At 41.7% G+C, this 27,316-nt stretch overlaps 1 protein-coding gene across 5 annotated transcripts in view; it reads right to left on the reverse strand.

Annotated features, from left to right (window-relative positions):
- CARF (calcium responsive transcription factor) overlaps nt 1–27,316 on the reverse strand; it is a 66,923-nt gene that overhangs the window by 35,628 nt on the left and 3,979 nt on the right. For all 5 annotated transcript variants that reach the window (XM_075933834.1, XM_075933836.1, XM_075933835.1 and 2 more), the window contains exons 2-9: nt 26,634–26,755; nt 22,747–22,971; nt 21,365–21,485; nt 17,006–17,135; nt 14,259–14,343; nt 7,820–8,009; nt 3,648–3,768; nt 1,302–1,445 (exon numbers count right to left, since the gene is read on the reverse strand). In XM_075933834.1, coding sequence (XP_075789949.1) covers nt 1,302–1,445; nt 3,648–3,768; nt 7,820–8,009; nt 14,259–14,343; nt 17,006–17,135; nt 21,365–21,485; nt 22,747–22,971; nt 26,634–26,755 — 1,138 coding nt within the window. The remainder of the gene's footprint in view (nt 1–1,301; nt 1,446–3,647; nt 3,769–7,819; nt 8,010–14,258; nt 14,344–17,005; nt 17,136–21,364; nt 21,486–22,746; nt 22,972–26,633; nt 26,756–27,316) is intronic.

Genomic DNA, 27,316 nt, shown 5'->3' on the forward strand with positions numbered 1-27,316 from the left:
AAGTATTATAAGCAAATATGGGGCTTGATTCATCTCTGCAAACAGAAAGGGGTTAAACACTTCTTTTAACTCACAGAGAGGAGATTCCTCTCTTAGAAAAGCTAGACAGTAGTACTGCTGCTGCCCTTTGTGAGAGGGAACTGCTTCCATTTGCAGTTACTCCTTCAATAGGGCTACACAGATAGAACCCAGAGTTCTTTAGCCTTGTTTTCACCCTGAGAAAAATACTGTTCCAAGTCCCATAACGGAGTATAACTTTGTAAAATATCCTCACCCTATGACCTTTCCTAGGCAGACATTGTGCCACTATGTGACTGCATTTTGCTGGTAGAAGTGAATCAAATGTGGACGATCAAACCTTTCATGGAGATCCCAGCTATACGTATCCATTAAAGAGCATCAGCCCTAATTCAAGTTGCATTCCTCTTTACAATTTTAATATGGCTCTTGAAACTAACATGATCTTCACCAAAAATTATTAATGTTCCCCTCCTCCCGCCCACCTCACTATAGTTGTAAGCAAATAGTGTAAATGGGTTAAGTAGTTCAACCCTTTACTTGCGAATACTCCCACTGATGTCAATAGGTCTATGCACAAATGTTCTATTCACATGGATAAGGATTTGAAGGGGGAAAAGACCCTTATTCTTGTGGCTGTCAGGCTCCTAGCAGAAGTTACAACTACGATTTGTTTATTTACATTTTAAAAAGTTTGGCCCAGATCCTTGACTGTGGATCAGCAATGTTTAGCACAATTCAGCTTGGGGAAGGGTTTGTGTGGTGGTTTATGCACACAGAAAGATGATTTTATATCACCTTTATTCTCCTTTGATCCCAGGGCTACTCTGATCCCCGGGGCATAAGGAAGAACTGATCTGAGGCTCTGCAACCTCATGATGGCTGCTAACAGATGCAAGGATAAAGGACTGTTCTGACCATAGCCTCTTCTCCCAGCCATGTTCTCCCCAGCCACAGGAAGACAGGTTGGGAAGAAGCTATTATATCAACATACAGCATTTAAAGATCCTTCCATACTGGGTGGGAATGATCCTCTTACAGCCAGCTGCCTTTGGGGCACAAAGCCATCCAGGTGGCTCATTGTTGGTAATGCCCAAAATTCTATAAGTATTCTGAGCATATTTTACATAATTCCCACAGTATGATATGTTTCTTTGTGAATAGTTTTCCACCTTTTACAATACATTTTAATGAAGACCCTTTTTTAAAAAAAAAGCCAAACAACTGATTTTCCCCTCTCCCCTTTCTATTTTTCAAGTTAGAGCAATGAGTGGAAATTTCACCTGAGGACTCCTCCAGCATCTATCAAGTTCTTCTTCAGCATGTTGAAAGCTTTCTCTTGTTCCATTCTTATGATTTTCTTGTCGATTTTGGGATCAGTGGGGACTCTATACTCAGGAAACTTTTGTACCTTTTTAATATAGATACTTCCAAGAAAAAACAAAAACAGAGGAATTCAGCTTCATTATAGATCTACCTCAGGAAGGCAGAATCATTATATATTTAATTTCTGCTTACTTTTATTGCAAAGAAGCAGTAGGGAACTCAAGCAGAGAGAGATTCAAAAAGTGGAGAAACCCCAGAAGTACTCTCTAGGATTTCTCAGTCAGGTGAGAAGTGATCTAAAACAATGGTTCCCAATTGCCAGTCCGCAGACCAGTGCTGGTCCATGAACTGCTGGCTGCTGGGCTGCAGCAGCTGCTTTAGCAGCTTCCACTACGGCAGCCATAGCAGCTGATTTTGCCTGGTGGTGGCACTGGGGCTAAGACAGCAGCAGGAAGAGGCGCCTATCTCCCTCCTTCCCCCCAGGTAAGATGGTGGCCTCTCCAGGGCTCTGCGCTCCACGCTGCCTCTACCTATGGGGGCGTGAAACATTCTTGGGAGGGAGGGGGTGCAAAGGAGGAGAAAGCATGTGTGCTGCCAACGGCAATTCCCCCTGCCTGCATAGCAGTAACGGTCATACTCCCTTGCTCTGGGAAGTGTGGAGGTGGGGTGGGGTCAAAAGGCAAAGGGGTGTTGGGTGAGGGCATGATGGGGTCATGGGGCAAGAGGATGTTGGCATGGGCTGTGGGGGTCAGAGGTTCTGGGACTTAGGGTATTAGGCACTGGAGAGCAAGGGGCTGGGTTGGAGTTAGGGGTTAAAGGAGAGGGCAGGGGCTAGAGGTCAAAGGACAAGAGGGGGGTGGGTTGCAGTAGGTCAGTGATTATGAAGCCAGATGTGGCGCAGCTTGTGCTTCTGTCTCAGGGGGCAGCAGATCTGAGGGTGTCTAAGCAGGGTTGGGGGCCTCAGAGCTTGTGAAACAGGCAGTTGCAAGGTCAGTGGGGCAGGATCAGGGTTTGGCACAACAGGCAGTCATGGAGATTGTGGATGACTCCATGACTGGGAGTGGTGGGGCAGGATTTGGGGAAATGGGAAGTTGTCAATTTAAGTCAGGGGTCGCTAGTGACAGCAGATGCAGGACAGGCTCCAGGCATGACAAAGGTGCTTGCCAAAAGAAAGTCGGCAGCAGGGGGTATTGGGAAGCAGGAGACAGTGGGTGCTGGGGTGACAGGCTTGTCAAGACAGACTTATGTGGTAATGGGGTTAGTAGGATACAAGGGATATCAGATGATGGGTTTGGCAGGTTTAATAATAGGGTTGGCTGGATGGGGGTCAGAGGGTTCTGTGGTTGGAGGTAGAGTGATGTGCAATAACAAGACGGGGTCAGTGGGTGAGTGGGTTGGTGGACAGGTAACATTATTTGCATATTTATTCACATAATGAATATGCAAATTAAATGATATCAGTCCGCCAAAAGTCTGTAAATGGGTTTGATGGTCCGCAGTATAAAAAAGGTTGGGAACCACGGATCTAGTGGTGTAGAGCCATACCTGAACCCAGGAAGTTGATAGCAGAAAGTTTACGGGGGAGATGAGAATCAAGAAGATGCCACTGGAATTGCATAGGCAGAGGTGTTTGGTGAATTTGCTTATTCCCTGATAAGCAAAACTCCAAAATAAGATTTAGGAGGGTATGTCTACACTTGCTCACTCTTTCGAGAGAGGGATACAAATGAAGACATTCGAAATTGCAAATGAAGCCGGGATTTAAATATCCCATGCTTCATTTGCATATTCATGTTATGGCGCTATTTCGAAATAGCGCTATTTTGAAATAACACACTGTTAAGTTGAGGTTATTTTGAGAGAAAACCCTTCTCTCGAAATAACTGGTAATTTCGAGAGAAGGGTTTTCTCTCGAAATAACTACGTCTTAACAGCGTCTGTTGTTTCAAAATAGCGCCATAATGCAAATATGCAAATGAAGCGTGGGATATTTAAATCCCAGCTTCATACGCAATTTTGAATGTCTTCATTTGCATCCCTCTCTCGAAAGAGGGTGTAAATGTAAACATACCCTGACACCTATCATATTCTAGCCACATCCACTTTCACAGGAACTTACCCTCTTTCTCTCTAAATGAGCATCAACTCCTACTTGTATCGGAGACAAAATATAATTATAGAGCTTTGTCACTATAATGCCATGCAATTATCAGTGAGTTTTCTTGAGATCCAAGCTCTCATATCAATTACTAAAGTCTCCAGACCAGAGCCATGCCAATTTCAGCTTTGTAGCTAATGCTTACCGTGCTGGACAAGTGGCTTTGTACAACTGGCAGGCGGCATTTTCCATCTCACTAGTTTTTTTGGGCTGGAAACCTTTCCTCCTTGGCCCGTACTGGCATTCCATCACAATGGCTCTGCTTCCTGTGGACAGAAAGCAACTGTCTCTATTATTAATTCCAACAGCTACTGGTTCCTACCAGCAGATAACAACAAAATAGACTTCTGAGGAGAAAAGAGTGATTTGAAGCACTTATTTTTATACTCTTCCTGGAAGAGCACTCGGGATGCCTGAGTTACAGAATTTCTGCTTTTCCCGTAATTCTATTCAGCACTTATAACACGTCAGTTTTCCAAAGGACTTTCCAAACTAGTTAATCTTCACAAAATTCCTGTAAGATAGGTAATTAAATATTATCATAATCATTTTAGAAAGGTGAAAATTGACACAAACTTGTAAAGACAGATTCTGCCACCTTTACTCAGCAACTAGTGCTAAACGTAATATGAGTAGTCTTATGGGCTATTTAATGAATAAGTTGTTTGTACTAACAACAAGTAGAGGTGACAGAATCTGATCCTAAATTGTACAACAAATCAAAGGCACTGCTGAAATCAGATCTTGGGAGTTCCTTACTTCATATACCATGTTCAATTCTTTAGCCTTGCTGGTCATTATGGTTTGTGACTTCAATGCCAGTTTCTTCAGTTAACATATATTGCATCAATATGGTACCCAAAATAAATAATACTGTGCAAGAAACACAGAGTTCCGTAACGTTTTTGAAAACTTCATTAAAATAATTTTCTTGAGTCAGACTTATTGCAAAGAAGAGTGAAGTAATAAATGTAATCTGACAGAGCTGGGAAGAGAACATGGATTTTGTTCTGAACGATATTTAACTTTTTCCCTAGTATCCCCTATTCATAATCCAAATACTTTAGCATCTTGATTTTTAAATATAATTTTCTAGCTTTGAAATAACAGATGTGTTTCTTGTGTCACACTGCTGAGACAGAAGGTGATACAAAATGATCTAATGTATATAAAAATGTTTTTCCTGTGGGACACAGAGTGACGTCATTATGTCACTCTGACATCCCACCAGCTCCGCCCTTGCACAGCTTCCCTGCCCCAGACACCGTTTGGGGACGGCAAAGCTGCCTGGCAGGGCAGATTCTACCTTGGGGCCCTGACACTCTGGGACCCAGTGAGCAACTGCCATCTCCGGTTGCCTCAGGCCAGGGCCATGGGAGTGCTTGGGCCACCACCTGCCTGGCACTCCAGCCTCGACTGCCCCCCCCCCCCCCCCCCCAAGATTAGCATGCCAACACCGGCTTCCTGCAGGGGAGAGGAGAAAGCCCTGAGACTCCGTGCTGGGTCCAGTTTGTGCTTCCCCAGCACAGAGTCTCAGAGCTTTCTCCTCTCCTTCTTCCCACATAGGAAGCCAGCGCTGGCATACTAATCGTGCAGGGGAAAGGGGTGTAGGCTGCAGCTCCAGGCAGGCAGCGGCCCCAGTGCTCCTGGCCTTGGCCTGAGACAGTGGTTTTCCGGTGGATTCCGAGTGTTGGGGCCCTGAGCACAGTGAGAAGCTTCCACCCTTGTCCCCGCTGTCCCCTGGCCCGGCCTTGGCCCTCCTCTGGCAGCCAGAGGCTGGGGCTGGCTGCAATCAGGAAGGAGGATGGGGAGGCCAAGAGGCCAGAGCTGCGATTACGGTGGGTTGTGTAGAGGTTGGGGCTGGTCGCAACTGGGGAGACAGGTGGGAGGGGGGGCAGGGCTGGCTGTGGCCAGAAGGGGATGTGGGGGAGCCACGAGGCCAGGGCTATGACTGGAGGGGGGGGGAGGCCAGGGCTGGCTGTGGTCGGCACGGGGGGAGGGGGGGGGAAGAGGAGCCAAGAGGCCAGGGCTTTCAAAGCCCCAGCCCTCCCTGGCGGCTGGGGGGGGGAGAGCCAGTCTTGCTTACCATCTCCCCTCCCAAGCAGCCATGTCTCACACGGCACTCCCCTCCCTGGTGGTCAGTTCTGGCGCAGACTCCAGCCTTCCCCTACCCTCCTGGGTGGCTAGGGACAGGGGTGTGAAGCCAGGTCTGGTGTGGCCCCAGCCCTCCCCAGTGGCTGGGGGTTTGCTGGACTTACCTACCCCCAGGGACTGGTGTGGGCCTGGCAGCTGGAGAGGCGGGGGGCCGAGAGACTGCGGCTGGTGCAACTGGTGGCCCTCCCCTCCCCCATTGCTGGGGCAGGGACCCAAGAATCTGGGGATGGCATGACCCCAGCCCTCCCTGGTGGCCAAGGCTGCCTGCCCCCACAGACAGGGGGGTTGGCAAGCATAGCGAGCAGAGGGCACCGCCCCCTAGTAATCAAAATTATGCATGAGCATGTGACTTTAAAAAAAATCAATGCAAATAGAAATGCTATTCAGAAGGGGAACTAGATGATATAGTTGACTAAGTATAGTGACTTTTCTCACTGTAAACAGAAATTGGCTTAGGTCTCTAATAAAGAATTTGCCTGGATTACCAAGGTCTCAATTGTCCAAAATCTTAGTAAAAGCAGGGTTTGAATACCTGCTGCTTTCTGTTTCACAATATGGAATGTTGGCCGTCTTCTTCAAAACTAATTGGCTCAGCAGAAGCAGAGGCAGGCAAGAGACTGAAGAACAACTCCACTTACTCAAAGATTAGAGGTTTCACAAGAACAGCACTTTAGACCTGCACAGTTCAGGGTCTCTGCAGGCCTGAAACTGAACTTCAATTAGCCTCAGTAAGTGTGACTGACACCACCGCAATATATCTTCAATTAAACAGGAAGTCAAGTTAACCGGAGTTTGGTAAATGAGGGTACCATTTTAACCCACAGCCTCTGTTGAAAAGTAGTCTAGGATTTTCATAGAAGGGTGCTATAGACTAGAAGTACAATTCATGAATATAACAGTGTGTAGGAATTATAAAACAGCATTGCCTTTCTGTCTGGCCAAAGCAAGCAAAAGCTGGCTAAACTAATCCACAATGTTTTTTAAAACAAAATACTAACTGAACAGGTTTTTATTCTTTTTATCTGGAGGAGTCATTTGTTTAGCTAATCTCACAAGTTAGTAAAAAGATCTGGCATCTCTTGAGTGAGGGAAAGCTTTTCTGGTTTTGTCCCTTCGTATTCTTGCTCCTCTTCATAGCAGAATGGTCTTAGCTTTAAAATGGATAATGACATTTCACTTTTTCAGTTACTTTCAGCTCAGACAAATGCATCCTGCACTCAACCATGCATCATATCCCATTGGCTCTGTTTAAACAAGAGAATTGACAAATTTCAAATCTAAAGTTCACATTCACACACACACACTCATACAATACTCACTCTATGACTAAAAAAGAAATCACAAACTAGTAAATACTACACATTTATTTACAAGATTAATCTCTCTGGATAAGTTTTTTGAAAATTGTTTTAGGGTTAATTCAGACACCCTATTGGTTTCTGCTGTCCAAAGTTTTCAGCGGGATCCCCAGAAAGTTTAGTAATCCTGATGGATCAGTTCCTTACCACCCTCATGAAAACCCTGATTGTCCATGCAGAGCAGACTGGACATCATCTTCAAGGCCGCATTCAAAAAACTTCCCCACATTATTCTTAATTAACCTACATCTAAAAGGAGGAAGGGTTTGAATCACTCACACTGGAATGTGCACGTGTGTTCCAGGAAATTTAGATGTTTATAACTTGGGGCTAAACCACTAGGGGCTAACAGACCTGCCCAGCCCCAGGGCAATGAGGAGATGGGAGGGCAAGCTCAATGTTACTGAAAGGGGTGGGGCTGGAGCAGCCAGCCCGCAGCACTGCCCAGAGTGCACTGTGCCCTCTCCCTCCCCATGCTAACCCTCAGAGCTGCCCAGAGCGCACTGCATGGCGCTCCGGCAGCGATTTAAAGGGCCTGGGGCTCTGACCACTGCTGTAGCAGTGGAAGCAGCTGGGAGCCCTGGGTCCTTTTGAATCACTGGGTCCCAGGGTTACTGCCCCCTTTGCTCCCCTGTGTTGGCGGGCCTGACACTAAGCCATCCTTTCCCAAGTTTGTGGGAAATTTTACCAATACTTAGTAAACTTCTGGCAGAGTACCAAAGTGTAGTTTCACGAGGGTTCTTTTTTGGCCAACTGACTAGTGATATTGAGACTTTGAAAATAATTATTAAAAAAAGTTAATTACCTGCATTGACAAAAGGGATCCCATCATATGGGACATACTGAGATTTCCACATCAACCGTGTGGCAGGTTTGGCTGGGCTTGGAGACTGGCGCGTCCCCCACACACTTTGTGTTTGCTGCTTGTGTAGCGTTAGAACACTCTCTAATTCTGTCTCGCTCACACAATAGCCGCGGTACGAATCCCCAATTTTCTGCATGGAAAGGAGGTGAAATAATAGGATTATTCACCAATCTGACTGCTGATCAATATCCAAAAAATAAATATGCGTCAGGGACTCTGGCATGGTGGCAGGTGAGGACATTGCCTGAAATGTTTTGTGCACTGGTTGTATTGCAACCAGATTTATCATAACGTCTAACACAAAAATCAGCCTTCAGTGAGTTCATACCAGAGGTGTTTGTCAGCAATCTGAGACTATAATTAAAACATTCTGAATGTCAAAGCATTAGGCCATTATAGCAACAGTCAGAATAACCTAATTTGTTAAGGATTTGGCAACATCCAAAACCTCCAAAAATACATTTTAGGTAGTTGAGGGAGTAAGGCATGCAGTCAGGAATTGTAACTGACCTTCTATGAATTGGCATTTAGATAAATGGAATTACTCTAGTACCAAAAGAAAGAAGCAAATTAGTTACTTCACACTGGACCATTCCCTTTACTTCAGACTCTTCTACTAAAATAAATGTTTACTAAACGTCAGTGCATTGTAGAAAATATTTCTGGTGGCCCTGCTCGTCACATCTAGAAGAACAACAAATACAGGCAGTCCCCGGGTTACGTACAAGATAGGGACTGTAGGTTTGTTCTTAAGTTGAATCTGTATGTAAGTCGGAACTGGCGTCCAGATTCAGCCGCTGCTGAAACTGACCGCCAGTTCTGACTTACATACAGAATCAACTTAAGAACCCCAGGTGTCCCCAAGTCAGCTGCTGCTGAAACTGATCAGCAGCTGATTCCAGGAAGCCTGGGGCAGAGCAACTCTGCCTCGGGCTTCCTGTAGTCAGCGCTGGTCAGTTTCAGCAGAAGCTGACTTGGGGACGCCTGGGGCAGAGCAGCTGGGGTGCTGCTGGGTTGCTCCAGTAGCGCCGCTCCTCGGTGCTACTGGACCAACCCAGCAGCACCCCATCTGCTCTGCCCCAGGCATCCTGATTCAGCCGCTGCTTAAACTGACCAGCAGCGGCTGAATCAGGACCTGGGGCAGAGCAGTTGGGGTGCTGCCGGGTTGGTCCAGTAGTGCCCAGAGCGGCGCTGCAGGACCAATCGGCAGCGCCCCAGCTGCTCTGCCCCAGGGTCCAAAACAAAAGCCTGGTCTGCTGGGGGGGGGGGGGGGCACACTAGCTGCGCCCCCCCCCCCAGCAGACCAGGGACACGGGGAGCAGAGCCGCAGCGGCAGCGGGGTGCCGCGCCTCTGAGGCTTTGCTCTGGCAAAGTCTCAGAGGCGCGGGACCCCGCCGTGGCTGCAGCTTCAGTCCCGGTGCCTGTGGTCTGCTGGGGACGGTCCCCAGCAGACCACAGGCACCGGGACTGAAGCGGCAGCAGCGGCGGTTCCCCGCGCTTCTGAGGCTTTGCTCTGGCAAAGCCTCAGAAGCGCGGGAACCCGCCCGGTGCCCCTGGTCTGCTGGAGACAGTCTCCAGCAGACCAGGGGCACCGGAGCAGCTTACGAACGGGGCTTTCTCGCCCCGGAGCTCGCAGGTAGCAATCCGCCACCTCGACCTCCGGGGCGAGAAAGCCCCGTTCTTAAGTGCGGATCCGACTTAAGTAAGTCGGGGACTGCCTGTAATTCAAACAGAATTTCTTCCATGCAAGCCAGTCATAGTCACTTGTATCACAGCTCCAGATGACAACAAAGGACCTCAGCAGGCTCAATCTAAAAGTTCCTCACAATGACACCACTTGCTTTTTGCTGTTGGCTATCCGGTAAACCTATTAACTCAAAACAAGACAATTCACACCTCAGCACCTCTCACGGTATCCAGACTCTCTGCAGGCGATCATCAATAGTTTCATCTGACTATATCCCAATGTACCAAGCAGGAAATAGATGAGAAAACCACAGAACAGAAAGACAAGTGTCATACAGCAGAGAGCCTTTGCCCCTTCCAGCCACCCCCTCTCTCTGAGATGCTATATCCCTCTATTCTCTACAGCAGGAATGGGCAATAATTTTTGGCTTGGCCCCGGGCCGTCCTGGAAAAGCAGGGCCAGAATGCTTCTGGGCTTCCCCAACCTCAGACCATAATTGGTCTTGGGGTGGGAGAGCCCCATTGGTCCCCACTTCCCACTAGGCACTCGTGCCCCTATCAGGGTGGGAAGAAGCTTCACACACTCCCCTGCCTCCAGGCCCTGATTGGCTTGGGGGAGTGGGTGAAGCCTCTTCCCGCCCTACCTTCACCCTGCAAGTAGCATGCAGCACTTCAAAGAGCCATGCACTGCTAACAGGGCTGGAGGAGACATCACACACTCCCCCACCCCCAAATCCTGATTGGCCTGGGGGCAGGGGAGCTGTGCGAAGCTTCCCTCGCCCTGCTCCTGCACTGTGCAAGCATATGGCACTTTGAAGTGCTGTGTGCTCCTCGCAGGGCGGGGGAAGGAAACTTCGCACGCTCCTCCTGCCTCCAGGCCAATCAGGGCTTGGGGGTGGAGGAGCATGTGATGTCTCCTCCTGCCCTGCGAACAGCACACGGTGCTTCAAAGTGCTGCATGCTGCTCATAGGGTGGGAGGAAGCTTCGCACGCTCCCCCTCCCCCAGGTCCTAATTGGCCTAGGGGCGGGAGAGCAGCAGGGCCTCCATGGGCTAGATCAATCCATTTGGCAGGCCAGATCTGGCCCTCCGAGACCTTTTTGCCCACCCCTGCTCTACAGTGAAAATAATGGTTGCATATAGTAATAACACATTTACTTTTTGGACTATTTCTTTTACTAATTATGATGGAGAATCACGCAATAGATTGTGATTTTGAGAATCTCATCATTTAACAAGCAGCAGGTTGGACTTGTTGTAATTTACTTGTTTTCCCCTAATTATTGTATCTAATTGTTTTCTTTGGGTTGGCAGTCTCTCTCTCTTTTTTTTTTAAAGTGTTACTTCAGGCTCTCTTTATTATTTGGTCAGGTTAAGTTAAGAAAAAAGTTCCACACAGAACTTAAATATTAAAAAGATGGCTGATATCTGCAATACAATCCTTCTGATATTTTTTCTTAATCATACAGATTAGGTGTCTTGACACAAGATAAGTTTGTATTCATGTTCCTATAATGGTATGCTTCCACCACAATAGTAAAGGTGTATTTTTACCAGAAGGTTATGAAAAACTGCTCTGAGATGGTTTGCCTGATGGCGGCATGGAATGTCTCTCGATTTGTTTATTTTAACTTAACTCTGAAACTGATAATATCACCTTGTATTTAGTCTTGGATGTTTCACTCAGTCAAAATCCTTCTCTACACTAGAAAATAAAATACAGAACAAGCTGACACAATGGTATACTAAACACAGGCCTCACAACCACTATCATCAGGCAAATGCCTAGAAAAGAACACACCGTGCTGGTCAGTAAATTTAGGTTCTGTGAGACCAGTGAGGGAAACAATTTCCAGAGAAAGAGAACCTCCCTTGAGAATTACCTACTTCCAGTCCACTCTTACATGAAAATCGTAGGGATTTCTTAGCTAAGACACTCCAGTTTGAGCTCAAACTATTACAGTGTTGCACACAGGAAGAGAAAGTTTCAGGTATCCTGAACCCAGACCACATACGGTTCTAATCGTACTAAACATCTTTAATTGCATTTAGAAGTAAACTGGAAGCCCATTGTAACTGCAACATACCTTCTGCAGTTAGGTCTGCTATGTAAATGAATAGTTATATACTGCAACAGCTGAAACGTCTATGCTTTCAAAAGTAGCTCCACCTATAGCACATGGCAGCAATCCAATCTGCAATCCAGTCAAAAAGCTATGAGGCTAGTTAGAAGAACGATGTCTAGTGATAAATTCAAGTAAAAGTTTGCAATTGTCTAGCAAACACAGATGATAAACAACAGGTCTTTGGGGCCAGTTGTGCTCCCTGGAAAGCCAGGTGCAATATGGTTATCCAGAAGAGCATCAGATTACATACCTCTTTTACAAAAGGTAGGAACATGCCTTCAAAAATGGGAGCAAACATATCACCATCACACCTCCCAGATGTTTCTATAAGTAGCATCCCATCTTACTTCACTCAGTTCTCTATGTCTACCAGGTATGAGGAAAAAATAGGGAGCCACATAATCCTAGTGGCATAAGACAGACCTACAGCTGTATATTGTAAGACTTCCTCTGCAACTTTACTTACACAAAAGAGTATTCTCCTCAAAAAGGGACCTTGAGATGGTTTAATATCAATCCCTGGGATTTTTCTGAGAAGAAATAATGGAACCACAGGAAGCATGAACTTAATCTACTGCTTCAGTCATGGTCCACAAGTGAGTTATTAAAAGCTTGCACAGCTCTCCAATAAATCTGACTTCTAGGAATGCTGGGAAGCGTTCAGCATTCTGTTACACAGCTGGAAAGTATTTTGTTAATTCAGCCTATCAAAAAATCTTCAAAATGTGATAAAAACTCTTACTGTAAATTATAATCCTTCACTTAAAAGTAAGCAACAGCAAAGTGCCAGCTCCTGCCCTTCCCCATCCAATTCAGCTCAATGAGGTAAATTCACCTGGGCCATTTAAATGGACAGACAGACAAAGCTTGCTGGTTTGCATATGTGATGTGAGATAAGCTGCCTGAGCAGAACAGATGTAAAGAGAATGGCTCAGCTAGGCACAGGAGGAGCATGGTCACCACAGCACTTACTGCTGATGTTGGAAAGATGCAGCTTTTGCTGCTCCGTGCTTATTGGTCCTGCAGTCATGATCAGGAGCAGAGGCATTGGCAGCCTCACCTTCTTGAGCTGCAGACTGCTACTGGGTCCTGAGCCTAGTGCTCAAGAGAACAACAATTCTGTATTGCAGCCAGCTTCTGCATCAGCACAACAGGGAAAGCCTACATGTGCTCTTCTCTCCCAGGGCACCCATGCAGGCCCTAACATTGTCAAACTTCAATTTGTCATGAAAGTGACTGAAAAAGTGGAATTCTGGGAAACCATGTTTATTGTCTCAAGGATTTCTGTGTCAAGTGAGCTCAGGAGCAGCCCATGATTACAGGCGGACTCGGACACTGCCTACGGCGCCGCCGCCCAGGTCGCCTGATGACGACGTCACGGGGCACCTGGGGTGCCCGATGATGACGTCAGTCCATTGATTGCCCTGCAGGCGTGGGTGCCGATCGCGCGTTCCGCCTGGGGCGCCAGCTGCCACAGCCACCCTCGGGCTGCTCCTGAGTGTGCTCAGCTGAGAAACAGGGCTTTCTCTGCCAGCCAAACTTAGCTTGGGTTCTTACCTTCTAACATATCACCAGCAATAAATAGTTCTACAGGATAAGCTCAGCTAAATTGCATCTGAAAACACCAATGTGTCCAGACTATGCCTTCAGTGACTACTTTGCAACCTATCTGCTTCAATGGGCTTGCACAATATAACTGACTAGAATTTAGTAAAACAATTCTGCTGATGTTACACAAGGTATAGAATTCTGCTCATTCCTGCTTAGCTGCATTGGCTCCGCCTGTTAAAGAGCCAAACAATAAAACTTATTTTTGTAACAAAAGAGAACAAAGGGTCTCAGAATACATGTATAGAATAGTTCAGTGAACAGCAGAATGCAGATCGATATTCTCACTATTCAGAGTTGTCACAGAAGCAGTACTTTTTCCTATAATATAAGGACATTAAATGCTATATGAATGCAGATTTTAAGATTATGAGTTTAAACACAGTAGATGGAATTTTGAAAAGAGCCTAAGGGAGTCAGGGACCTAACCCCCATTATCTTCAAATAAATTTTACATAAAACAAAAAAAATGATTAACAAATGTAATATGCTGCTTATAACTATAACATGTATGACTATAAGCACAACTGAAGGGGTTAGAGATGATTATCTGTAACTTAGTGATCTAGTGGACTCTAACAACTGATTAACCATTTAATTAATCACTTATTAACCTGTCGCAAACTATGCATAAATGGAACCTTATATGAAGTATGACCAAACATCCTATCCCCAAATGTTAAGATACTGAAAAGTTAAGCTATGTGCACAGATGCAGGCAAGGGTCCTAACAGATTTTTCAGTCAATGGATTATTAAATGCAATCAAAGGAAGCAGTGTCTTCAAACAAACCACTGTGGTTTATGCAACAGCCATGAATGGCTATAAACTACTACTTTTGTATTATTTTTTTAATAGCATTGTGAAAGTTAAAATGCAAATCTACATAACTAACATTTTTATTCTGTGAATTTCTTAATCTAGATGAATTGAGTATCATTAGAATAGTTTGCAGCCCACCTCGCAGTTCCTCAGACGTCGGGCCCATGCAGGAGTGTTTGGGGGCAGCGGCTGGAGAGGGACAGGGAAAAGGTCTTCCCCTATTCTGAAAAATAATGCAACAAACATATAGACAGATCAAAACAGTGACATCAAAACCAAAGTAAAAGTAATACTGTAAAAGCTCTGTTAGTTGGCACTCAATTAATCAGCATTTTTTCTCTCTCCCAATACAAATATTCAATCTAGTAACCAGGAATGGTATACTGCCCAGCATGTTGCATATTCCGCATGTTACTTTTACACAAAAGAAAGTTGCAGAAAACAAGAAAGCAAGTAGAAATCAGAGATTTATTTTAAAAAGCAGCTTCCAGAATGTGTCTTAGCGTAATTATACATTCAGACCTATCTTCTACACTTCATCGACAAGGATAATTGATGTTGATAAAGATGACCCTGAGGCCCTGCAAGATTCTAAAGTGCCTTCTGAATCAAAGAAAAATTAAATTACGTTCAGCATAGTTTTAGTGTTAAGGGTACTTTTAGCCATCTGGGTGTACACCATGTGCTGCCCATAGTGATATGTATTGTCATAAGACAGTCTACTGTATTGAAAACTTTACCTGTGTACACCTAAGTGTTTCAAGAAACCAACTACTCTGCAGTGCAGTGCTACAACTGGATATTATTTTATACTTCATTTATTTTATTGTATTTTAATTTTCAAACCACTGGAATACCAATTTTCAAAGTATAACCTTCAATTAAACAGAATATTTGATTAATTGGCACTTTCCCACTCTCCCATCATGCCAGATGACAGAGATTTTACTGTATATGATTCCCTTAGTCAATATCCTCGTAGTGTGAGGTAAGTTAACTTTTACTGCTCAACTGTAGACATGGCAATAACACCTATAACTGACAATTATCTTTAGAAACTTATGAAAAAAATTCTTCTCACCATGACTCATAATTAAAACTACACAGGTACCAACAATGCTATATTTTAAAACACCATTTTCTCTGGCTTATGAATTCTCCAATTTACAGAATTCAGCAAAGCTTCAGAGACCCGAGGAAGAGTTCTGTGCCATTACAAAGCTTCTCTCTCAGCAACAGAAGCTGATTTAATAAGTGATATTACCTCACCCACCGTGTGAATACAAACCATGTAACTTCCTGATAAAAATCACAGCTAGAATACTTTTAAAACATACTGGTGGAGTTTGTTAAAGATTTCATTATATAAGGAAGTCTATGATAGAATTCTGGAGCCTACACTGACATTGAATACATGTTAAATGTTACTAGTTTTCAAATAGCAATTCTCAGTAATTTAAGAATTGCTGTACCAAAAAGTGCTTCATATAAGCTTCATGGTGAGCAAGAGTCAGATTTTGTTTCTAGCTCCCTTAATCTACCAGGATCTGTCTATCACTCTAAGACCCAGGTAAATCACCTACTGCCATCACAAAGACCCCTAAAAATACAACTACTTGTATATTTGGCTCTTAGGATATTTTCCCTCATAACATCTCAAAAACTTACATAGTCAGACATCTATTCACAAAACATGTTTACTACATTTTAGAAACATCTTCAATATAGTCAGTCCGTTTGCAAAACATTATGCTGTAGTGCCAAGGATATAAAAATGGTCTAACATGTTTTCTCTCTCACCAAATCCTTATGTAAGAAGGCAGTCTTACCAAATATTGCACACACAAAAGAAAAGGTCAAAATTACAATTTGTGGAGATTTTCTCTTATTTAAATACAAATTAAGTATATGAAGAGAAATGCTAATTTATTCTCAACTAAAAGTACTAAAGGCATAGTGTATTGTATATTGGAACCAAAGAGATAAGAAAGAAGTGAGAAAATAGCTTATTTTTAATTTAAAAAATTGTGCTGCATTAATATGCCTTTCAAACGTCACTTATAGGAAAACTCTCTGTTAGCAAAGATTTCATCACAGATTTTCAGAAGTCCCTGAAAAGAGCTGAAATAGGGCTTTCCCATTGATACCAATGGTCTCTCTGGCTATGTCTACAGAGCAGTGTTATTTCAGAATAAAGAGTGTGTCTACACAGCAAGCCATTACAAAATAATGGTGAGCTGGAAGATTTCTTACTCCGACTCCTATAACCCTCATTTCATGAGGAGTAAGGGAAATCGAAGGAAGAGTGTTCTCCTTCGACTTCCTGCTGTGTACACAGCACCAAAAGCCAAGTTTAGCAATTGACATAGTTCAAATTGCATAGCTTAATTCGACTTTTGCCCTGCTGTGTAGACATGCCCTCTATGTCTAACTGCCTGAGTTTTTTTCAAATTCCATTTTAAGATTCAGCTTTTCTCTTTGGCGTATAATTCCTAATAAATTTCCGCCACCACTGTGCAAATATAAGAAACTCTACTCAGCTTCACAATTCAACTGAGTCACTTTCAGATTTTATTTACATCAGTATTAATCCAGAGTAACTTTAAGTATTTAAATGGAATTATTCTGAATGTACGCCCACATGAAATCAGAATACACCTCTTGCCTCGAGCTGTGGCACATCTACAGCTATTCCCTGGCATGATATATTGTAGGCTGTAATATGTAATTCAATAGTATTTACAGACTGTAATCACTTGTGGAGTTTTCGGTGATAATGTTGCAATAACTCAAGTACAAAAAAGAACTGAAATCAATGATATAACCAAATATATGTGACTGTGGTGCAAAGTGATATTTGATCTGCTCTTTACCATCTCACCTACCTGGTTGTTGTCTTTTTGGACACCGTGAGAGATGTTTGTGGATGAAGTATGTAACGGCTTGTACTGTCTGCTATTGCAGCCACTGCTACTGTCTGCAAGTTTCCATCATTGCATTTCTCTTCTGAAATATCTTTGTGAAAAACAAAATTAAAAAAACCTCACCCTCCTGTTTAATAACTTCACAAAGAATGGAGAAATGACAAGCTATGATTTATAGTGAGCCACTGGAAAAACAAGCATTTTTGCGCATGAAATAAAGGAATGCAGTAGATGACAAAGAAATTAAATAATTATGAATGGTGACTGACTATAAAATCTAGGCATATGGATGTATCAGTTATATATTTATTATATGGCTGCACTTTGTAACTCCTATTGGGAATAAATTCCTACATAACAAATAATTTCAACAACTTCTAAAATAATCTGTCCTAAATTTTCAAAAATCTGTTTCACAGTTGCAAGTCTAATCCAGCTGGCTAAAATTACACATCTATTCAATTTAAATGTTTCTAGCAAGGGAGATTTAAGACACTAAAATCTGTTTTGCACTTAATCAGGAGCATGCAAATGGGTCGCCTCGGTTCACTCCCTTAAGCATGCAACGACATCTTCAACATACAAGAAATATTACGGATGTAAGCCCTCCCCTTGCTGCTTCTGCAGACGCAGGGGAGGGGGGAGAACAGGAGCCAGTGCTGGGGAGAGCTCACTTAAAAGCTGGTTCCTCCCCAGCATCATCTCCCAGGTGTCGACTGTCCCGTCCTTTCCTTCCCTCCCCCCCGCACTGCTGCCCTTATCTTACTACATTTAAAATTCAGAGTCACAGCAGGGATAGCTCCTGGACCAGGGCGAGCAAATTTAGTCTAAGAGAAGATGCTCTGATCATGTAGTTGATACAAATTTTATCGACTACATGCTTAATCAATTACCCACCTCTTAACATCTTTAGTAAATGATTCATCCTAAGTGATGCATGCATTGTAATTGTAGCTGTATCAGACCCAGGGTATTAGAGAGAGAAGGTGGGTAGGTAATATCTTTTATTGGACCAACTACTGTAGGTGTCTTTTCCCAAAAGAAATTGGTCTAGTAAAATATATGATCTAACCCATCTAGCCTCTCTAATCTTACCTCATGTATTTGCATATGAAAGTGGTCATATTCATAGATGTTATTTGGCTATAGACCAACAAGACTACATGGCAGGCGGAGGGGGGGGGGAAAAGAGGACAAATTTTGCACCTTCACAAGGCTCGAAGTTTGGAGGGGAAAATGCCCCTCTGCCCCTGAAACTATACCCATGATCTTATTTATCACCGATATAGTTCTTTTCAGCTTCAAAATAACATTTTACTTCGCAAGGAATGTAAAAATTAAATCGTAGTAAGTTTTTATTACTGCCCATGTTATATAGCTGGGGAAATTGAAACAGCAAAAGACCACAGAGAGAATCATTGTCAATACTGGGATTATTTTTCAAGAAACTAATTTGGAGTTCATTTTTCTTTACAGAAAAGTGTAATGATTATTCAATAACTAGTCAGGATAAATCTTTCATATATGTTTGATCTAGCAACAAAAGTTTATAGATATAGCAAATATTCCTAGATTGAGACACTAATTCTAATTTATCTGCAGTTAAAGGAAAATGTGAAGAAAAATGTGAATGTAATTAAACCAGTGTTTGTCTGAGAATGAAGAAGAGAAAAACTTGGAAGATATTATGTGGTGCAATAATCATTCATTGAGAGAAGGAGTATCTCTTTATGAAATTCTGAGCAGTATAGTTTGTCTGAATTTTGGGACAAAGCCAAAGTTCAGCTAAACTTACAAGTGAGCAATCAAAAATTAGAAATTCTACTTGATGCCTAAACTGTTCTTAAGAAAATCACCACACCTATTTACACATGCAATGGGGTGCTTCACTGCATCTTACTATGTGCTTAAAATGTATTCTTGACATAACACGGGTAAAATCGTGGTCCCATGAAATCAACGGCAAAACACTAATTTTAATGTAATGAGTACCCTTAGTGCACATTGCTTCAGAATGTTATTTTTTTAATTTCCGTTGTCTTCAATGGTCTTTGGGTCAGGCCCATAGTGCGCAAGCACCAATTTGGACATTATTTACTGCTTTGAAAAGACTTATCTCCCTTTTATAAATTTAAAAAATATAACAGTAATCTCAAACGGGCAGACCAAGCAGTCAAGTTTGTCTGACTCAGCACAAACATTAATACTTTTTTCCCAGTAAAGTATTAAAGTAGATGTTATGCATTTTAAATCTACCATCTCAAAAGTCTCAATTTGGTTGCATAATAAAAATCTTTTTAAAATTAAAAATATTATGTTTGAAAATCCCAAAAATGTAATTATGTATTGTTTTTCTCTGTTCCAGCAGATTGTGTAGCAAAATTATATAAACAAGCAAGCAAGCATACCACCAAGTTCCAAGATATGCAGGATTTTATTAAGAACAGAAAGGAATCCAGCTTCTGAAGGTTTTGTTGTTTTTAAAATAAATAGTTGGGGTAGGCTGATGAATTTTTTTAAAAGATCTGCCACAGAAAATTTTCACTGGATTCTCAAATTTCAAGAAAGTCACTTTTCAAAAGTAGGACTATTTTTTAAAAACTCAAAATCAATGCTATGTACTGTAATGGAAATGCACTGTTCCCAGTCTAGATACAGAACAGAGACTGCTACCAATTTGACGCACAATTGAGAAAATTTGTTGTTGTTCAGTGTTAAAGTTAGGAGGGAAGGCTCTCTTGAGTATTTGCATCACAGAGGAAGGTTGGACTAGTGTGGTTCATGCATTAGCCTGTAACTTGAGATGTGTTCAATTTCCTGCTCTACCACTGACTTTCCATGAGACACTGGGAAAGTCATTTGCCCTCACAGTGTCCTGTGTTCCTCCTTGGCGAAATAGGGATAATAGCTCTGCCTTCCCTCCCTCTCTGGGTTTTTCTGAAACACTTTTGAGATCTGTTGATGAAAAGCTATGTATTATTCATTACAAAGTTACATAAAACTGATAAAATGTAGATCATTTCCTATACAGAGCTATCAAGACAGACTCATTGGCAGCATACATCTGCTCCCAAAATTGGGACTCCCTCATCCGGCAACATCTGTGTTCTAGCAGGACCACAGGTGTTCCTGGACCAGGAAGTCCTGGCTGGGAGCCCCAGTGACGAGAGGGTTGGCGGCTCGGAGCCCAGTGGGGCAGGGATTGGGACTGGTGCCGGAGTCCCATCAGCACAGCCGCAGCAGCTGGGCCAGAGATGCAGCAGCCGGGCCAGAGACGCAGCAGCCCCAATAGCGGGGTCGTTGCCAGTGCAGTCTGGGCTGCTGTGGCCCGCAGCAGCATGGCAACCCATAGGGGAGGGAGTGGCTAGGCCCTGCAGCGGGGAGGGAAGGTGGTCTGGGGAGTTCGTAGCAGGGGACCTCCTCTGGTCTGACAGATTCCCAAGGAGGTCCAACCTCTCTGTTCAAGAGAACAGAACACACAGGAAATAACATTCCAAAACCTTGATTAAAAAGAGTCGTTACGCTCCAAAGTTATTAATTCACAGTTAGCAACTTCATGCACTGATTCTTATGGGAATGATGCTGAGGTTGCCTTCAGAGATTTTACTTTTCTCACTGATTTTTTCATCGTTTTTTTAGAATTATGGGTCTGACTCAAATCCATCTGAAGTTAAAGGGGGCTTCCCATTTACTATTGGAGCAGGTCTCAACATGGAGCACAGATGTTAAGGAGCAGAAGCCCCTAGCTATACGGAATACAGAAGTTTTGTGACATATAATGTAACTGTGAAAGTATGAATATTTTTAAAGCAGGACTTTCAGACATGTAATTTATGTGGTACAGAATGCTAGGTGCAAGACTGTTCTCTATTTAATCTGACTGCTATATCTGTTAGATCAAGGACTAATAATTAGAACCCAGGTTTTATTTTGGCTCTGCTACTGACAGACAACATAAAACTGAGCAAATTACTTATTCTCTCTTGGCAAATTCTCTGAGAATCCACACTGAAATTAATGAGATAGCATGGGATGTAAATCAGGGCAGAATTTCACTCTCAATACCTCCATTTACCCATACTACATCTCAAATGAGCATAAAATGTAATACTTATTTCCCAAGAATCCTGTCCCAACTTAAAAAAAAAAACTGTGAAGTGCACAGAGATCTTTAGATGAACAGTGCTGTAAATGCAAATATTTAATATTTTATTTACAGTAAATATTGAAGGGGAAATAAAGAATTTATAAAAATGGACCATTCAGTATGTGCTTGGCTACAAGAACGGACAACCCTCAAGTCCCAAAGGTAAAACTGACCTTGCGTACTGGTGACATCCAGAAGTTGCCCTTGAGGAATAATCACTTGTGCCATTCCTGGCTGAGTAGAAGGAATTACATGTAGCACTTGTCCATGTTCTGACTGACTGGCAACAATCATCTAATAAAATGAGAATAAAAAATACTTTGCAATAATAACTATGTAGCATGATATGGTTAACTGGTTTTCAGTGGCATTAGCGTGATTTGGTTACTACCAGAACAACTACTTTTGAAAATATTTTACATTAGCAGAGTAATTTGACTTTATTGTATGAGAAATATGAGGGTTTGACAGAAGTCCACTTCAACATTCTAAAAAATGTGTCATCCATTTCTAACTGCTTAAGCCCTTCTAAAAACTTAGCAGTGATGTAAAAAGTAGAGAGAAACAATTGCGATTTTGTTCTCAAATTCAAACAGCCTGAATACTGCTACCAACTCTCTTGAAAATAATCTTTTTTAAAACTATATTCACTATCTGACACAGAGAATCACTGCTGTTTCCCTAAAGTTCTAGTCACATTTAACAACAAGTACAGGCTATATCAATGTTCTCAAATCTATTGTCTTTTAAAACTGTTTTATACTAATACAACATATTTTGCAAGTACAGAAATTAGAAAAGTTTGTGGGCATTCTTATGGAAACATGGCAAATGAAAGTATTTTCTTTATTGTGAATATTCTCTGAAATAAGTAATATTTTAGCTTGTGAAAAAAAGTAAGCCTTGACTTATAAATAATCATCTTCTAACTTGTTGTTTGGTTGGCATTTGGCCTTTTTCTTTAGGCCAAACATGCAATTTGGATGAGGGAATTATATTTTAAATTGTAATTTTCTGTAGATGTACAATATATGCCAGCAAGAACCTTCAGATCAATTATTTATTTTTACTTAAAAAAATGCAAGACGTGCAAGGCATTGTTATATGTAAATTAATCAGGGGAGGAAAGGAAGGGATATCATTGGCTGATTCACCACCAATTCCATAATTCTCCACACTCAGCAAAAGTGGCTCAGAGGAGAGCAGTAGCGAGAAGAGGAGGAAAGAGTTAGCAATAAAGGGGAGAAAGAAGAATGGGATCATTGCAGACTATTCTCACTTTAAGGCAGTCTTCTACTTTCTTTGAGAATATGATAGAAGCACATTACATTTTTCTGAATTAAAGTCAGTAATGACTTTTAGCTCAGGATTTGGAGACCTGAGCAGAAGCAACTGAGAACAAAATAAACCACTCTGAAATGCATCACCGTGTTCCCAGAGATATAGTCTTAAACATTATTACATAGAAACTTTAAACCACATCAGGACAATTGGTCTTAACATTGTTCTTCTTCTTCTGTGCACTCAGCATCTGTGTGGTTTTATATGTACTCACCATCTGTGTACTAGAACCCCCTACTGACTGTACTTCATACAGAGGCTGGCCATTCTGGTCCACCAGATGGAATTCTTCCGTGGAAAGAGGTTGAGCCTGGGATAGCTGCACTGGTGTATTTGATGACACAGATGAATTGTCCGAAACATGCACTGTGATGGGCAAGACTGCTGGAGAGTCATTCTGTTCAAGTGATGGATCCTTGGAATCCATGCAGGTTAGTTGCTTGTATAGGGAAAAACAATGAAACGTATTTTAATCTTTGTATAAAGTTTGTCATTTCTATTTTAAATAATAGTTTAAATATATATTATACATTACTTGGGAAAATTCCCTGGGAAACGGAAACATAGCAAGTGTTCAAGAGTCTGTTGACTAGTAATTTTTATTTTCTGTTCCTGCATCCATAATGGAAATATTACTTTCTGCTTCCTAAAATAATCAGCATCTGATACGGTTAAGCAAAACCCCTAGTACCCAAGATTTGCTGCCAAAACTTGTTACATTTAAAAACAGCATGCTTGGATTCACCTAGAAGATTTAAAACTAATAGGTGGTGCAAATGTTTAAAGGAAAAGGAGGTGGGGGTGTTGGAGATCATTAGCTAATATAGTCTTCACAAGTAATTTTTAAAAATCTCCAACAATTTTTAGTTCAAGATTCCTAAAAAGCCCTAAATATACCACTTGGCAGTATCATCAATACTTTTAATTTTTGGCTGTGAATAGAACCACAACATACAAATTGACATAGTATCTTTGTAAAATTTTATATAAGCATACAAAGCATGGCAGCAATTAAAAAAAAAAAAAAAAAAAAAAAGCACACAATACAATACAAAGCTCCCTATGGCAAGACTGAGAAGTCACAGGCTATGTTAATTTCTCAAAATCTGTACTAAGATCTCACCAAAACTGTCAAATTTGGTCTAGTTATAGCACATTCCATTTTTGTTTGCGATCTATCAGCTGAAGCTGGGAAGCTTCTGCATGATTAGCAATCTGGGTGCACCCAAACACTACTAAACTGAAGGGGGAAAATGTGAAAGAAATCAAAAGTAAGACAGCTTTCTTGTAAGAAACCCATATGATACAGGGTCTTACTATCATCTGAATAACCTAAATAGAAGAGTAGAATTTGCTTAACTTATTTCAGTAATGCCAAAATAATTAATTATTTAATGAATCTTTAAAAACCAGTCACTAGTACAACAGAAAGTTTGTTAATCACTAATCCTAATATCTGGAAAAATATTTTCATGTTTATATGAAGGTCAGAAACTGGCCACAGAATGAAAAAATCTAGCACCCACTGTTGAAATTTCAGTAGTCAAAAGATTTGTGGCTACAACTAAATTAGACAGTATCGGGCAAATTAGTTGAAACAATAGTAAAGAATAAAATTGTCAGACACATAAAAGAACATAATTTGTTGGGCAAAAGTCAACATGGTTTCTATAAAGGGAAATCATGTCTTACTAATTAGAGTTCTTTGAAGGGGGTCAACATGGTTTCTATAAAGGGAAATCATGTCTTACTAATTAGAGTTCTTTGAAGGGGTCAACAAACATGTGGACAAGGGGGATCCAGTATATATAGTATACTTAGATTTCCAGAAAGCCTTTGACAGGGTCCCTCACCAAAGGCTCTTATGTAAATTAAGTTGTCATGGGATAAGAGGGAAGATCCTTTCATGGATTGAGAACTGGTTAAAAGATAGGAAACAAAGGTTAGGAATAAATGGTAAATTTTCAGAATGGAGAGGGGTAACTAGTGGTGTTCCCCAAGGATCAGTCCTAGGATCAATCCTATTCAACTTATTCATAAATGATCTGGAGAAAGAGGTAAACAGTGGGGTGGCAAAGTTTGCAGACGATACTAAACTGCTCAAGATAGTTAAGACCAAAGCAGACTGTGAGGAACTTCAAAAAGATCTCACAAAACTAAGTGGCTACGTCTACACTGGCATGATCTTGCGCAAGAACTCTTTTGTGGAAGAGTTCTTGTGCAAAACCTCTTCCAGAAGAGAGTGTCTACATTGGCATGTGCGTTTGTGCAAGAGATGTGCTTTTGCACAACAGCATCTATGCCAATGTAGATGCTCTCTTGTGCAAGAAAGCTCTGATGGCCATTTTAACCATAGGGCTTTCTTGCGCAAGAAATTCATGTTGCCTGACTACACTGGCCTCTTGCGCAAGAACAGTTGCGCAAGAGGGCTTATTCCTGAGTGGGAGCATCAGAGTTCTTGCGCAAGAAGCACTGATTTCATACATTAGAACATCAGTTTACTTGTGCAAGAACTCGTGGCCAGTGTAGACAGGCAGCAAATGAAATTTAAAGCAGTCGCAAGATCGCACCAATGTAGATACAGCCAGTGATTGGGCAACAAAATGGCAAATGAAATTTAACGTGGATAAATGTAAAATAATGCACATTGGAAAAAATAACCCAAACTATACATACAATATGATGGGGACTAATTTAGCTACAACTAATCAGGAAAGAGATCTTGGCATCACCGTGGATAGTTCTCTGAAGACATCCACGCAGTATGCGGCAGCAGTCAAGAAAGGAAACAGTATGACAGGAATCATTAAAAAAGGGATAGAAAATAAGATGGAAAATATCTTATTGCCCTTATATAAATCCATGGTACACCCATATCTTGACTACTGCATTTAGATGTGGTCTCCTTATCTCAAAAAAGATATACTGGCATTAGAAAAAGTTCAGAAAAGGGTAACTAAAATGATTAGGGGTTTGGAATAGATCCCATATGAAGAGAGATTGGAGAGGCTGGGACTTTCCAGCTTGGAAAAAAGGAGACTAAGGGGGGGTATGATAGAGGTCTATAAAATCGTAAGTGGTATGGAGAAAGTGACTAAGGAAAAGTTATTTACTTGTTCCTATAAGAACTAGGGGCCACCAAATGTAATTAATGGGCAGCAGGTTTAAAACAAAAAAAAGGAATATTTTCTTCACACAGCACAGAGTCAGCCTGTGGAACTCCATGCCTGAGGCGGTTGTGAAGGCTAGGACTATAACCAGGTTTAAAAAAGAGCTAGATAAATTCAGGGAGGTTAAGTCCATAAATGGATATTAGCCAGGATGGGTAAGGAATGGTGTCCCTAGCCTCAGTTTGTCATAGGGTGGAGATGGATGGCAGGAGAGAGATCGCTTGATCATTACCTGTTCATTTCACTCCCTCCAGGGAACCTGGCATTGGCCACTGTTGGCAGACAGGATATCGGGCTGGATGAACCTTTTGTCTGACCCAGGATGGCCATTCTTATGTTCTTATGTTAAGAGTAATGGCAATGAATGAATGAAACTATTGTTTTAAGATATATGGTGCAGGATACATGGTCACATCTTAAACTATAGAATTAACTAAGAAACATGAATGCATGTTGTCTGGAATTATCACTGACTAAAGACATCTAGATTGGAAACAGGTAATGACTGCCAGAATTCTCATACCTCAGTAGCTAAAGACTCCTACACAAAAATGAGGACAAATATATGCCACCTGATTTTCAAAAGTGCTGAACACCTGAAGCTCCTATTCATTTCAATTGATACTTCCTTCAGTGAAGGAAAATATATTTTTTTAGTCCATACAAATACATCCATTGAATACATGAAGTATTTTATGTGATTTTTCTAGTTTTGCTATCAGAATGCAAACTGTTAAGAATCATGCCCAGACTTAATTCATTCCAAACTAATCTGTATTAGAAATCAATGTAAAGACAGAGGTATATATTGTGTAAAGACATTGTAAAATAATGAAAGAAAAACAGTAAACAGGTTATCATTATATTGCAAACAATAGAGGATGGAAAGAAACCAGCTTCAAATATAGTGATGTCCCTACTAATTCCTCACCTGAATCACTCTGTCATCTGTCTTAGAGTTTCCTGTATTATTACAGTTGACACCAAGTAAATCATTGACTGTTTGCATGCTGATGTCATGGTCAACTCCATTTTCTTCCATTACAGGATAGCCTGGAAAAGTCACAGTACTTTATTTCAGCCTCCCATCTAGGTTGTACTTTTACCTCATCCTAGAGATCACTGCATTTTTATTATTTTTAAAATGTAGCTCTGATGAACTTAGGCAAAGCTTCATCCCATTTGAAGTCAATGGCAAAACTCCCATTGACCTCTATGGGACTATGATATAGTCCTTACTTCATAAGATTCCTATATGCTCCTTCAGGAAATAAAGATATATATTTTAATTCAGTTCTCACCCAAGAAAGTGTCAATTGATTTCTATAGGATTATGATTAGGCCCTTACTTCAAAAAGTTTTGCTTTAGTAAGACTGGCAGGTTTTCACCCATTGTGTTTGTGCATATATGTGTTTTATATCAAAAAGGATGATATACATTTATATAAATATCGCCTTTCACCCAGAGGAATCACAAAAACACTTCTAATGGATTTATTTAAAACAATGAACGCACAAGAATTGTTTTACTCATCTCTGACATAGAAACTCTAAAATAGCTGACTGTAGTGAATGCAAATACTTTCATGTTACTCTGTTCAATATGCTGATGCC

This window comes from Pelodiscus sinensis, chromosome 7, assembly GCF_049634645.1.
Source record: "Pelodiscus sinensis isolate JC-2024 chromosome 7, ASM4963464v1, whole genome shotgun sequence".
Lineage (NCBI taxonomy): Eukaryota > Metazoa > Chordata > Testudines > Trionychidae > Pelodiscus > Pelodiscus sinensis.